The sequence below is a fragment of the Lytechinus pictus genome, chromosome 10, assembly GCF_037042905.1.
Source record: "Lytechinus pictus isolate F3 Inbred chromosome 10, Lp3.0, whole genome shotgun sequence".
Classification (NCBI taxonomy): Eukaryota; Metazoa; Echinodermata; class Echinoidea; order Temnopleuroida; family Toxopneustidae; genus Lytechinus; species Lytechinus pictus.
In genome coordinates this window covers 25,551,115-25,566,251 of record NC_087254.1, presented here as the reverse complement: position 1 = coordinate 25,566,251, position 15,137 = coordinate 25,551,115, and the positions used below count along the sequence as shown (strand labels likewise).

General features: G+C 36.1%; 1 protein-coding gene across 1 annotated transcript; it reads right to left on the bottom strand.

Annotated features, from left to right (window-relative positions):
* On the bottom strand, positions 1-15,068 carry LOC129269368 (uncharacterized). The gene is made up of 17 exons (XM_054906857.2): positions 14,823-15,068; positions 13,490-13,580; positions 12,807-12,937; positions 12,250-12,289; positions 10,967-11,131; positions 10,335-10,591; positions 8,728-8,889; positions 6,918-7,713; positions 6,477-6,555; positions 5,816-5,959; positions 4,153-4,751; positions 3,468-3,649; positions 2,910-3,155; positions 2,230-2,415; positions 1,670-1,724; positions 906-980; positions 1-584 (listed from the first exon to the last, which is right to left on the bottom strand). Exons 1-17 carry the CDS (start codon positions 14,861-14,863, stop codon positions 468-470), a joined length of 3,366 nt encoding a protein of 1,121 aa, XP_054762832.2. The 5' UTR covers positions 14,864-15,068; the 3' UTR covers positions 1-467.
* Positions 15,069-15,137: the final 69 nt, after the last annotated feature.

Here is a 15,137-nt window from a genome sequence, read left to right as displayed (position 1 = left end):
CAAATATATCTTTATTTTCTATGTCAAAAATATATGACATTGAAGTATTTTCTCTTCCTTTCTATTTTGTTGGATTATTTCAATACCATGAAATATCATATGAAAGTACATATATTACTGCTCATTGTAGGTACATGGATGTGAATAATTCAAACTTTGACCTACATCATTCTAATCTACATTCATTTGAGAATTTCTCCTGAATCAACTAAAGGAATTCATATTCTTTCTGGTAATAATATTAGTAATACATCTTATAGGTCTGTTCTTTCTACTCTCCTCTACACAATGGTAATGCCTTGTTGATCTTTTCTCCATGCTTCCCTATCATCTGCTAGAGTCTCCAGAAAGCTTGGGTCTGTCCACAAGCCTTTGAAGTCCCTTTTGCATGCATCTATAAACCATAGCTTAAGGCAGCCTGGCTTTTGCTTCCGATTCGTGAGTTTACCATAAAGTAATGATTTTGCTTAGAAAGCAGCCTGTTCTTGATTTTTATCTTCATATTCTGCTCGGATGCTGTCAAGAAAACTCATTCCCGATGTCGACATCTTGTTCTGCTGCTCGTGGAAAGATTTCTGCCTCGCCTACAACATAAAAGAAAAACAAAATGAAGAAGTTAATGCCAAACTCGACTATATAATTGCAGTGAGTAATAACATCACAGGAAGTCTTTAAAACGTGAATCAAAATGGCTGAGCATATGTGATTTAACACACATTTATGAAACGCTCTTGATGACTTAAGAGTGCAGTATATGAAGTAACCCCTCTGTCGCAATCCGTATTGTAGTTTATACATGTGGTCAAATCATATTTCCTCCAATATCATCTTCAGCGACAAACTGCTAATATTCAAAGATTTCATTTGAAAACATTAATTGCAGATAGAACCAAAGATCAACTTACCATGAGAGTATTCTTTTCTGATTGTTTTGGGGTGACTGGTCTATTGCTATCTGATCCACCTGCAGCACCAGCATCCTGAATGAAAACAGAGATGAAACATTTTTTTTTTTTTTAAGTTGATTTTTGATACTTTTATGTTTACACCTGCAGTTCCTCCTATTCTAATGAAGGATTTACACAAGTATTTCAATTTCACTCTCTATTCAAAATATTTATTCAAATTATAGGCATGAAAGAGGAGCAATCAATTATTTTCTTGAGTATATACAATTAAGTTTCTCACAATAATACAGGTAATGACTTATAGTGGATTTTTTTTCAATTCTCAAACTGATATTATTGTTGAATACAGTGGCGGACCATGACCCGGAGGAGTCAAAGCATTGGAGGGGCACAGCATTGTTCACAAACAATACAGTGCCCCTCCAATCATTGTCTAATCAGGGTCACGGTTCGCCACTGGTTGAATACTTGATGCATATATGATTGATTTTGATAATTATGTAAATGGGGGGGGGGGCTTTACATATATTTGCATGTTATAAACCTTTATTTCTCCATTTGGGGAAGTAAAGAGTGAGCAAATATAATACATTCATAATTTTCTTTTAAACATGAACAAGCCTGAGAGTGGTAAGAAAATGACATTTATTTTCAGTACATGTTCTACAGAAGAATAAATTCTTGTTGTTTATTCACTATTGTGTTTGGGGTGATTTTTCTTCAGGATTCTTTGGAAATATTCAGATTCTAACATATCTCACCTCTTCTGATAGAGTTTCATTAGTCACAGCTTGACTTGGAGATCTAGTCGGTGACCTATTGAGAAAGAAAATGAGCAGTCATTTAGTAACACATACAAATACAATGCCACTAACAAAAAGAAATATTGAGGCACATTGGAATATACAGTATTTATAAATACAGAATGCAATCGGCCCATGTTTTTGTGTAAAGCATAAGTGCAGAAAAGTTGTTAAATGCACAAGATATGTGTTAAATGCATTCCTGCAATGATAAAACATTTTTACACATATATCTCGGTACAGAATGGTTTGATACAATTACTTTATTCAATTAGAAGGTATCCTTGTCATTGCTTTTTATTTCTGAAACTTATCAACTGTAGCAATAAAAACACATTAAACTTCCACTAAGACATGTTAGTAAATTTCAAATAGCTGGGACTAGCCCAATATCAGAGAGCCTTGAAATCTCTAATCATCCGCCAATTAAGAATGTCCATGATCAAAGGGTCCACAGACAGATCATGTAACCAATTACAAGAAAGATTTCCCCACATGAAACAAGACCATGTACTTACTGGCTTCTGAGTTGAGAGAGTGAACTGTCTTCTTGCTTGAGCTCTTTCCTACAAGATGTAAGGAACTTCTCAACATCAGAGTGTTGGTAGTCTGAGGCCAGGTCTAGTGCAGACCTACCCATGATATCTTCACAGTCCTCACAGGCTTTATTTGCTACCAACCACCGACAGGAATCTATGTGACCACTGGGAAGACAAGAACAAAACTATCAATGAATTTTTCTATACAAATACGTACAGGACGACACTCAATGAGTCACGAGGAGTCATTTTCCGAAGTTAAGTAATTCTGCATTTACAAGATTGCTACTATAACTTCTAACTAAACAAATATAAAAACAAATACCTCTTTTTTCAAATAATACAAGAAATCAAAACAAGGTATACGTGTGCAAAATTGGACTGTCAGCTGAATACATTATAATTATAAATTTACACTGTGGAAATGCCTTTTGGGATAAGAGAGGATTTAGATATTACAGAATTCATACAAATTCACATTTTTCTAAATTCATATCATAATGCTCAATGTACATCCTAATGTTGAGGTGAGTAAAGAAGAAGAAAATATAAATGACAGTTTTAAATGATCAGCTCAATGGGATGATTTTTATGACATATTCACACAAAATAGGTTTACAGGATTCAATTTTGTAAATGTCATAGGATTTGATTCTCACCTCATAGCAGCTAGGTGGAGGGGCGTCTGCTGATCCACTGTCTTACAGTTGATTTCCACCCCCATAGCGGCCAGTACCATCATGATGTTTACATGGCCATTCATAGCAGCCTGGTGCATTCCATTGTAGCCTGTAGGGGTGAGCATGTTGACGTTGACATCACTGACAATGAGCCACTTGACGATGTCAACATTACCAGAGCTTGTTGAACAATGAAGCGGTGTCCATCCCCTTTCGTCGGGAGTACTGCAAGAAAGAAAAAAATGAATAAGCATAGGAAATATTTGTAATACTATCATTAAAACAATTTAAAAAGTAATGAAATATTCAATACTGGAACAATGAAGCATGAAACAAAATCTGCACATTAAAAAAAAACCCTACATAGTTGTTCTTTCCATGTAGTTTTTTTTTAGGGTAAAACATATTTTTGAAAATCCTTATATAATTTTGTTCAATTTTGTTCACAAACAGTATGCTGTATTGATTTCAAATTTCTTGACAGGAATCAACAGAATTTGTTTCCATTGATCGAGTAGTGTAAGATTTTTAACCTACTCTTTGAGTTCAGGTTTGAGTTTGATGAGAGCCTTCACTCGATCCAGGTCTCCTTTCTTACAGCATTCATGGATAGATGGACCAGACAATAACCTCTCCTCTTCTTGCCTTTTCCTTTCTTCTTCCTCTTCTTCTTGCTCTTTCTTTTTCCTGTCTGCCTCTTCCTTTGCCTTGATGCCAGCCTTTAGAAACAAAAGGAATGATGAAAAAATCACTTTGAAAATATATTCTTTATGATTTTGATATTGACTTGTAAAATTGGTAAGAAAACAACGAAACTTTATAAATTACTATTATACCATAAATTTGCATTTGTTGTATCCAAGTTGGGGCATACATGTGCTTCAATTCGATGAGGAAATTACCATTTTCTAAACTTGATTCGCATTCTCTAACCAAATTTTCAACATGAATGTATCCTTTTTCATCTTTTTGTATCTTGAAATCTATGAGGTTAATGTGGGTTATAAATATTAAATACATCAAAACCTGTACTGTGCAAATCCTTGATAATTGAATATTTGTAAGTTAAAACCTGAAAGAAATTATCTTGGCATCCTCTTGTACATGCTAGATGAAAGCATACATGATTTGATGAGATTGATTATGGGATCATCCAAATGTCAAGAACATGACAGTCCTTTTGTCTTTGATGAGATGATGTACGTGTAGTCATGTTTCTTACCAGGTATCCACTCATGTAGACATCAGGTCCCTTCTTCTCATCGCTGGATGATGGAGGATGAGGCGATGGATGCCTCGAGTTGATTGGTGTTGATTGCTTGGGTATCAACACTGATGCATCTCTCACATCTGTCGGTAATGGCTCTGAGTGTTGCGGCTCTTCCACTTCCCCACCCCTGAAGTACCCCCTTTGACCTCCTCTACCTCCATGGTCACTATCCCCATCACCTTTACCTCCCCGTCCCCTGCTGCTCTGATCCCCACCCTCCGTTTCGCTACCGCTACTGCTTCCACTGTCATCACTGCTACTACCACTCCCACTGCTGTATGTGTGATCTGTCGTGCGATCACCATGACTTCTCTCTGTGTCACTGACATCAGAGTCACTGTCCGTTTCAGTGGCAGTTGTGGTTGACACGACACGTCTCCTACGGTGCCGCCTCCTGCGGCCTGATCTTGAAGAACCACCATCACTGATGAAATGACTGTCTGTCTCCGTAATCTGGCTTAAATGAGGATCAGTGTCAGTGTAGACGCTGCTGTCGGCGCTACGTTCTACATAGTCTGTGCCTTCACTGTCTGATCCACTGGATGACACATCTAAATAAAAGAAAATAATGTATTAGCCCAAATCAAACACTTTTCATAAGTATCAAAAAAATAAAAAAAAGATTTCTTCTATTCAAATCTAAGAATTTATTGGAATATGAATGAGTGAATGAGAATAGAATGTGGCAGAATGTGGTATCTACATCATGAGTGGCAGCAGTGGGATAAGTTCATGTTTTATGAGTGGCAGTGGTGGGATATACATGTATATAGATACATATATGAGTGCCAGCGGTGGGAAATATACAAATATATATATATATGAGTGGCAGCAGTGGGAAATATACAAATATATATATGAGTGGCAGCGGTGGGATATCTTGAGTCAGAGAGGCAGTGGTGGGATATGAATATATATGAGTAGCAGTAGTGGAATATATAGATACATTATATAATGAGTGGCAGTGGTGGAATATATAAATATATGAGTAGCAGTGGTGGGATATATATATATATCTATATATATATATGTATATATACATATATATATATATAAGTGTGACTTTGACAAAATATAGAGGCTGCAAGACGTAGCAATATTGTCCTTTATTAGGCCAAGCTTTCGACCGTGTAACCGGTCTTCCTCAGGGCTTTGAGGGACACAAAAGAATATAAACGAAAATAAACGAAAATATATATATAATTATATAATGAGTAGCAGTGGTGGAATATATAGATATATAATGAGTGGCAGCAGTGGGATTATAGATTTATAATGAGTGGTAGCGGTGGGATATATAACAAGTGGCAGCAGTGGGATATATAGATTTCAATAATGAGTGGTAGCGGTGGGATATATAGATACATTGTATATAACAAGTGGTAGGATGAAAATATTTTCATATGAAAATAATTGGCAGCATGGATATAAATTCATATAATTTGAGTGGCAGCGGTAGAATATCTCCATGTATTAAGAGGACAAAGGGGTTGGATATGTGTAAATATGGATGCCCCAATATTTGGGGTTTTTGGGGCAAGAGTCGCGTATGTACATGTACATGAATCTCAAATAACAGTATAATGATCACAAAAGTGTGACATCATTTCCTTACCCATGATGATGTTGGTGACCGGTAGTGTTCTGACTGTCCTTCCATCTTCATCTTGAGCTGAGAGCCATCTCTCCACTACGAACTCATAGCTGATATCATCACCATACTCCCTGATCATTAACTTATCCAAGAACCAACCGCAACCTGTAATTAAAAAAAAAATAACGTCAGCACAAAATAATTTGTATGCATTGCAAGCTCACTTTCATATATTACAGGCTTCATCCATCATGAATTTTATGTCTACAAATGTCACACTTTTGGTAATAAATTTCCTACAAGAGTTTTCAAGAAGCATTGGTTAGCTTTTAAAACAATGATTAAAGGGAGAAATATAGTTGGAATCCAACCTTGGTGGAAGTAGAAGATAATAAGTTTTCATTCCTTCATAAACATGAGATCTATAACCCTTTCCTCATGACCCTTATGGGTCCTTGATATTTATATGTCTTATTGCATGCCACAAGCATACACGTTTGTATTATTTGCATCAAGTTTTTAAAAACATACTTCATCCTTCTATAGTATTGAACAAGAAGTATGATACAATAATGCAAAATGGCACAAAACAACAAATATATCCCATCTTTGAAGTGATATTTTATCAACTACTTAATAATATTCACTTAAAATAAATACTTTTGACTTTTACACAACTTACCTAATTCTCTCCTGTCGTGACCAATGGTTATACACTCCAACTTTCCTACATAAAAGGATTCTACCTTGAAGACATCAATCTGAAATCAGAAGAAACAAAAGAAAATTTACAAACACTGCTCTGCAAGCTGATATGACAAAGTGAGAAAATCAATAGATATTTGTTGCAATAAAATACACATGTTGTCTGGCTACATATTACAGTTCGAATCATTTAGCAAAAATTGAATATTCCTTAACAATTATGTACCTCATTGCTGAATTTGTATCTGTGCAAAGAACTTGGGAAATGACATCAGTGCCAAAATAGCATACACTGAATATAGAGTAGTTTTATTAGAACTATCTGAGAAAATTGTGTGGTAGAAACATGCCCGTTATCAAAATACCCAGCGATCTTATTGCTAAAAAGAGGGTAAGAGAAACCATTATGATAATTTACCTGTCCTTTCTGGAACTTCATCTTCTTCCCATCCTTAGTTTCCTTTGTTTGTTTAAGTTTGATCTTTCCTGTGTTGCCCTTCTCTCCATAAAGTATAATATGCACATCGGCTCTTGTGCTTGCACCCAGTCTATTACCAGTATGAATGGCCATTTCATATACAGTTCTCTTTCCTGATTTTAATCGTGGACCATGCCGCAAGTGATCATAATCGTCCAGTTCCTCCTCCTCTTCTTCCGAAGGAGAAGGGGTGGGGTCGGGGGTTATCTGGGTGGAGATCTCCAGAGGCGGTTCATCCGTTTGTGTGCTGATTGCTGCTGGTATTGTTTGTGTGCTCATTTCAGGGAGGGTTTGGGTGGACATGGCCGGCCCCACGGCGGGGGTCTGCGTGCTGATTTCCGGACAGGGGGCGACCGTTTGAGTTGATATCTCAGGGGGTGGGGGAAGAGTTTGTGTGCTCATTTCTGGAGGAGGAGCGACAGTCTGAGTGCTCGAGGTGATTGGAGGAGGTTCGGTCTGCATGGAGATCTCTGCCTGCCATGGGTCTGTTAGTGCCTCGACGGTGTTGGCACGCCGCGTTTGAGTTTCTTGAGTGTTGTCGCGTTCTACTGTTTGCATGGATGTTTCCACACCGGTCTGTGTGGTGTTGTCATAGCTGACCAGTGCCATGTCGTTTTGAAGGATCGTTGGTTCTTGATAGATGCTATCATCATCTTCCTCTTCTTCTTCTTCCATCATATCAGCATCAACCAACTGCATGTCTCCACCGGCCATATCAACTTTAGACATCTGGATACTGCAGGAAAAACAAATTATGGAATACATGCAGTTATAATATAAACACATAAATGCAATGCAAATGCTCCTATTTCAATGGATATACATTTATCATGGCTTTAATCTGTTATTTTGTCTGGCTAAGTAAACGTGTTTACAACAGGAATGTATCATAAAATGATCCTTTGAATCTTATGGTAATAAACTATCAAGAAAAACTGGAAGATTACCCCAAACATTTCATAATGATGTATAATCATGACATTCAAGTGAACCATCTTTTTAAAGATTTTCATCCTCAGGTTACTATTAATAAATTATACAAAACTGTTGACTACTATGACAGTCCTTGACTTGTCTGATCTATTAAAGGAGAATGAAACTCTTGGAGCAAGTTAGCTTTTGTGAAAGCAGAAAAATCAAAGAATAAGATCAACAAAAGTTTGAGTAAAATAGGACTAGCAATAGAAGAGTTATGAGCATTTGAATGTCGAGATCACTAATGCTATGGAGATCCTCCCATTGGCAATGCGACCAAGATCTATGATGTCACAGATGAACAACTCTCCCCTTTTGGACACTGAAAATATACCCCAAAACATCTCTTTCTGCTCATTCTAATCATATGACAAACGATTCATCAATTATATAATGTTGTGAAACCTCTGTACTTGTCCTCTAATATAAAGAGAACACCTCACCTTGTGATAGACTCTATAAAAGTGAGAATATAAGTGAAATAAGTACTAAAGTAATGAGGGAGTTGTACGTGTGTGACATCACAGATCTTGATCGCATTGCCAATGGGAGGATCTACATGGCATTAGCGATCTCGACATTCAAATGCTCATAACTTTCTTATTATTCATTCAATCTTCCTCAAACTTTCAACAATATGTTTCTTTGATTTTTCTCTTTGATATGGATTCAGCTGGTTTCAAGGGTTTCATTCTCCTTTAAGTAATAAACATAAAGTATAAACTTGATAATGCATGATCATGTGAGTAAGAAAATACATAGCAAGATGACATACTTGAGCCATTCTGGGGTCTGTGAGGCACCACTCCTGACTGGGACCAGTATATTGGTTGGGGCATCTTCTGATATATCGTCTTCAGTCTCTGATTCAGATGCCTCGTAGTGGTTAGGGGGCGGGGTAGGCCTGATACGGATCCTCTGCCCATACTGGTCATATCTGTCATTGAAAATAAACAATAATTCCTTACAAATTATAATGCAAACACCACATCCTTAATGGTAAGATAAGGAACAATGATTTACAGTCCTTGTACTTTTTAGTTCATTGTATAACCTGAATAGAAAAAGGCAACTTTCATGCTCACAGTAGGAAGCTAAATTCTGCTCAGTGATGCTACAATATGAAAAGCTTGGATAACAGAATCTTCAACAGTCAGACGGCAGGTCCCAAGAAAGTGGCTTCTTTCATCCAAGTGATATTCGTGACTTGAGGTGTTTTGCATATTTAATGAGATTGATGCAGACCAAAACACCTCTTTTCATTCAGTCATTGCTGCTCTAATTGTGCATCGAATTTCATGATTTTGGTATCATTGTGAAGAAGAAGAATCATTCTTTCAGGTCATGTGTTTGAATTTATTCAAAAATGTTGTAATATAGGTTAAAATTTTGATCTATAATATACTACAAAATAATTATTTTCACCTGACAAAAGCTGCTATTTTCACACTTTATTTTTGTTTGAGCCCAAATGATTTTAGATCATGATAAAGCTGAATATGTATGCTTTAAAATGGTATAGGTTTCAAAATAAGAATTGGTTTAATCGGGTCAAGATCACACTTTTCATTGGCCAAGTACATAAAGCAGCTTAAAAACAAGAAACCTGCACTCTGATTGGTCAAAGAGACCACACACTGGCAAATTTCAACGGTTCCAGTGCCTGGGTTCATGGGAAGGCCACACTTCCCATGTGGTAATCTCCTCAAAGTACCCGCGCCTGTTGTTCTGTGAACCTTATCCAGCCAATCAGAACCCTGGATTTCATGCAAGTACAACATTTCAGAAATCTCGTCTTGTACCTTGGTGGGAAAAGTGTGTTCTTGACCTGATTAAAAGGTGCCGCATATCAAGAGTGGCAGTGTGAGAAAGTACAGAAGTTCAGCTTTATGGTGATATATATATATCATTGAGGCTCAAAATAAAAAGTTTTGCACAATTTGCAAAAGAAAACAGAGGAAGAAAATTCAGCTTTGTGGCACATTTTCAGGCCAGAAATTTACTTATTTATCAAAATATTGTATACAAAATAAATGACCAATATGAAAGTATAACATTTACTCTATCTGATGGTGCAATAATATTTCATTTAACTTGAGGTCAAAACAGGTAAATTCTTAGAGAAAAAAAAACTCATGAATCACGAGATTTTGCAAGGAGGATTCAGCCACGAGATGATTTGGATGATTCTGGCCTTTTTGCTCATTAGCATAGGGACCTGCGGTCTGACTGTCAAAAGCAATTGATACCATGGATCTGCCTACACTCTACACAATACTCTCAGAGGTTTTGTGCTTGGAGCAAATTTTGTAGGGAAATCAATAGTTTTCAAAAAATATAATAGATTTTTATTTCACTCGAAACAAACGGCAAGACACCTACCCATATCGCTTAGTACTGGGATTGTACACTGCAGACTTGGGCCTGATTCCTCTTGAGGTCTTGGGCCTCTCTTCAATGGCCATTGCAGACTTAGGTCTGATGCCATAGGTAGACCTGGGCCTGTCGGGCCTCCTTGGTGGATATGTAGCTGATGATTCGATGATTGGTAGACTACCCCCAGGACCCATCTCTCTTGTGGAATATACCCTCGCTGAATACTTCCTGTTCTTCTTTCCATTCTCAATTGGAATGGTTTCCTAAAAAGAACAAAGTAAACACATTTAGTGCTGAGCGCATGTATTCACACAAATGATTTATTTTTTCGTCTAGAAAGTACATTGTAAGCTATAAAAGAAGTTTGAATAAGTAATAGAAACATAGAGGGGTAATATAAAGCAATAAGTAACAGTTCTACAGCGATAGGCAAGAGAAAACATTATCTAGGCTCTGGAATCATTTTTAGGTAAAAACGAATCAACAAGTCAATATCATCATCAAAAATTCATTTTCATCACCTACATGTATCAATGTATAAAACTGCAAAGCTAAAGATATAAGCAAATCACCACTTTCAAGGACTCACAACAGTGTTCATGATATATGAATATATTATAATAAGAATGTAAACTTACTGATGCAACAAGGAGTTTTGTGGCAGTGTTCACCAATCTCTCTGTTTCTCCCTTAGAGAGGTAGGGTCCATGTTTAGACCTTAACATGAGAGGGCCGCCACGAAAGTTACTCCGCCTCTTTTTAGGAGCAGTAGCCTTTGGTCTGACGATGGTAGAATATGGGTTCTAATAAGGAGACAGGGTATCAAGAGAAAAGCTCTTTTAACTATTCAAAATGTACCTCTATTCAACAAAGTGAACTCAGTAAACATACATTTTCTTCCCTTTATATTCCAAAGCACACAGACACATAGTTATATTTTGTGATGTCCATCAATTATATACAAATTGCTTTTTATAATTATATCATATACATGTAATCTTCACTGTGTATTTCATATGGGGATGCTTAGATGACATACACATAGTTGATTGCTCCTCACACACTGTTATTTGTGTATGATAACATATGGTACCCTGAAAGTTACATCCCGAGTAGAAGAAAGGAAATAAGTTGCAACTATTAAAGTATACCCACTGAAGCATCTTCCACTGAAGCACAATCCATTATCAAACCTTTGAAAATAAAGTGGTATAATAGACCCTCTATAACAATACACCTTGGTGAAGGCTTGGTCTGTTGTATACACCGATTCACACTCCAGTGACCAAGCTATTACAGTCTTGGCGTTTGGTGCTGATTTCACAGTCAATACATCTTAATTAATAAGTATCAATTTGCCTCTTAAAGATGTTCTTTGTTATTTTGGCAATTATACTGTCTAAAAGACCGTCAAAGTTCTAAGTGGTAGCAAAAAAAAGAGACAAAAGAGGGACATTTTAAAACCAAATTGTTGGGAAATTGGGTTATTTTTAGATAAATAAAATAAAAGAAGTGTTATATTTGATGTTTAACTGAAGCCAAGTAGAAATAAAATTGCAGAAGTATTGGTTATTTGAAGACAAATACAATAAACAAGGAGTCATATTGAGTCTTTACTAAGCACAGTCAAGGGTAATCTAAGTTCACACAAAGAATATTTACTGTTTTGTTGAAACAAAGTAAAAATAAAATGCACTGTAGGATTTTATAACACATCATGCTACAGTAGGGTGAATAGAAAAAGGTATAGAATGGGATATTTACATGTATACAAATGACTTTATCCCTTACCTATTATTCTATTCACTGGGCCTACCAATCGATTGAATAAGTTTGAATGCATAAATAGCAAAATACTATTGATATTCGATGAGCCCTTTTTATTGACATTATTGCTGGTCACATGAAAGTTCGTACTTACCGTGTACTGTGTTTTGGTCATGTACTTGTCTACATCTCGCCTGCAAATGAAGAGAAAGAATTATGATTCCATCAACCATCCAGAGTTTGGAACAGGAAATCATGCCATCTATTTTTTTTTCACAATCCCTTTCCTACATAGATATATATATTTGTCTATAAAGGTTTATGTTTAAAAAGTATGTGTATCAAAAAGGTATGTACGTATATATTCAAATATGAAGACATACAGAGCACAATCTGGAGTAGAATACATGTTTACTCTTCATAAAGATAAGGTGCAAAACCAATGCCTCCTGCCTAAAACAAAATTATACGATAGCTCTGAACAAAGTTAAGTGACTGGAAGAAGAGTTTTCTTCTGTTTGCATCATTTTCCTATTCATAAGCAGACATTTCTAGATTTAAGAAACCATCTAAACAGCCACTTCATTTGATAAATACATGTATGAATACTATATATTCCCTTCAAAGTTTAAGTATGATATAATGCTAAAATTATTCAAATAAATTATTTTGATTGGGTGCGAACTGTTTTCATGTGTTCACATTACATACCTGACTTTGTCTTCACTGGCCATTGCACTTGACCTGGGTCTCATCTGGGTCATGTGTTTCTTGACCTCAGGGCTCTTGAAATAGTGCTTCAACGATCGATCATGAAGACCATCGTACAGGAGTGTGGGTCTCTGCAAATTACAAAAATAAAATAAATAAATAAATTATTAATACTTCTAAAAGACAGCATGATTTTTTAGGACTTTTCAGGATGACATAAAGGAAAATAAACACAACTTTCATTGAAATAAATAAAGATTATGATAAGAAAACAACTGTGTTTGCAACTTGTTTATGATCAGAATATTTGTTGAAATTATAATTTGCGACAGATAAATCCAAGTGAATTCAATGAAGTTATGACAAAGAAAATCTTAAAACAAGCATTTAAAGGTTAATATCATCATCACTATATTTTTTTTGTTACTGAAAAAATCATTATTGTTACTATATGACCCAACCCCAAATGATGATAATAATGACTAAATGACGATGAAGATGATGGTAATGATGGTGGTGAACTGGTGATGATGACGATGATGATGATATTGATGATGCTGCTAATGATGATGATAATGATGATGATGATGGTAATGATAACAATGATGTACAGATTTGATGCATGATGACTGTTTCTTTGATTCATGGTTGCAAAGATGATATATTATAATTTCTAAATTTACCGGTTTGAGAGTAGGATAATGTCTTTGTGGTTTGTCTGGTCCTGACAGATCAAATGCATCCTCCAAACGTTTCACCTCCATATAATATTTTCTAGAAAAAAAAATCAACAAAGAAAGTTAATGAGCAACTTCAGAATAACTAATGACAACATCTTTAACAAGTATGCACACATGTAAAAGCACTATATGATAATAGAGTTATGTTGTTTGTACAATATTTTTACAGTTCAAAAATATTTGATAAGAAAATATACACAAATGCCACGCCCATAATTGAGATGAATAGAAGATGGTCAAGGATCGAGCACTTTAAACAATGAATAAAGTGAAATATTATTAGCCACTTTTATCTTCTGTGCTGATGTGAATACACTAGGGCTATCATTAAAGTAATAGTCACCAAGATGCAAGATACATGTCTTGACCCCGGGGGGGCCAGTTCCATTCACGAGTGGATACCATGTGCGACCATGGGGTCTCGAAAAGCACCCTAAACACGTAATTTCCATATTCTGAAAATGCACCCCTTAACAAGTATTGGCGTGTGAAACCCTACCCTTAACAAGTATTGGAAACAAAACGATACTCTTGGCAAATATTCCCTGAAATGAACCCCTAAACAAGTACAGGAATGTTTTATTGTTACGGGTCCTTCGGTCGTCGGCTTTACCTAATTTGGTTTAGTACGACCCCATCTTCTACACCTCGCGCAAATTGGACTCTAAACACGAAGTGTTGGGGCAAAAAGGACATCCTTTATAAAACATTTTAATTTTGTTTTATCATCCCCGAAAATTCGACCCTAAACACGTAATTGTCCTAGCGAAATAGATACCCTTTTTTCATTATTTTTGTGTTTTTGACACCCTTATCACGTTACGTACGTAACGTGCCCTATCGTGAAAAAGACATCCTTTTTACGTGTTTTTTTGGTCGCGCATGGTATCCACTCGTCAATGTAAGTGGCCCCCCCGGGGTCTTGACAAAGCTCCATCATTAAAAAACACATCTTTAACACTTATAGAATAATTCTAAGTCAATTAATAATTAATTGCTAATTCATTCGACTATTTTCCTTTAATTGATAAGAACAATAGGCCTATTGAACATTATAAAACTTTAAAATCTCTGTTTATCACCATGTTTATTTATTGAGCTCATAAAGTGTACATGGTATATATGTATACTACATGTACAACAGCAGATCGACAAAATCATAATATTCAAGGACAATCCTATGCTGAACTATATTCAATTTCAGACTAGAATCTATATATTCTACCACTTCTGTGAAATATATCCCGAGTAAAATATTATTCCCGGATATACTCACAACTTCTTCGCCGTGCTCTTGATAACGTCCTGTGACGACATCTTGAGGTAATTATCAACAAAATGCTAATATGTGTCCAAGAAATCAAAGTACTATATCGTCTTGGCTACAGCACAGCAGATAATTGATTATTTTCGCAAGCCAGCGTCTCTACACGCTGAGCTATATTGATAACAACATAATACGGCTGCCACGCGAGAGATGCACCTGTCGTGCGATGTGTACGACCGTACACAACCCTTGGTAGCTAGGGAGACGCGTCACCCTTAGTAAATATAGCTAATCGTTCGACAGGCTCAAAGAGTTTTTTGTTTC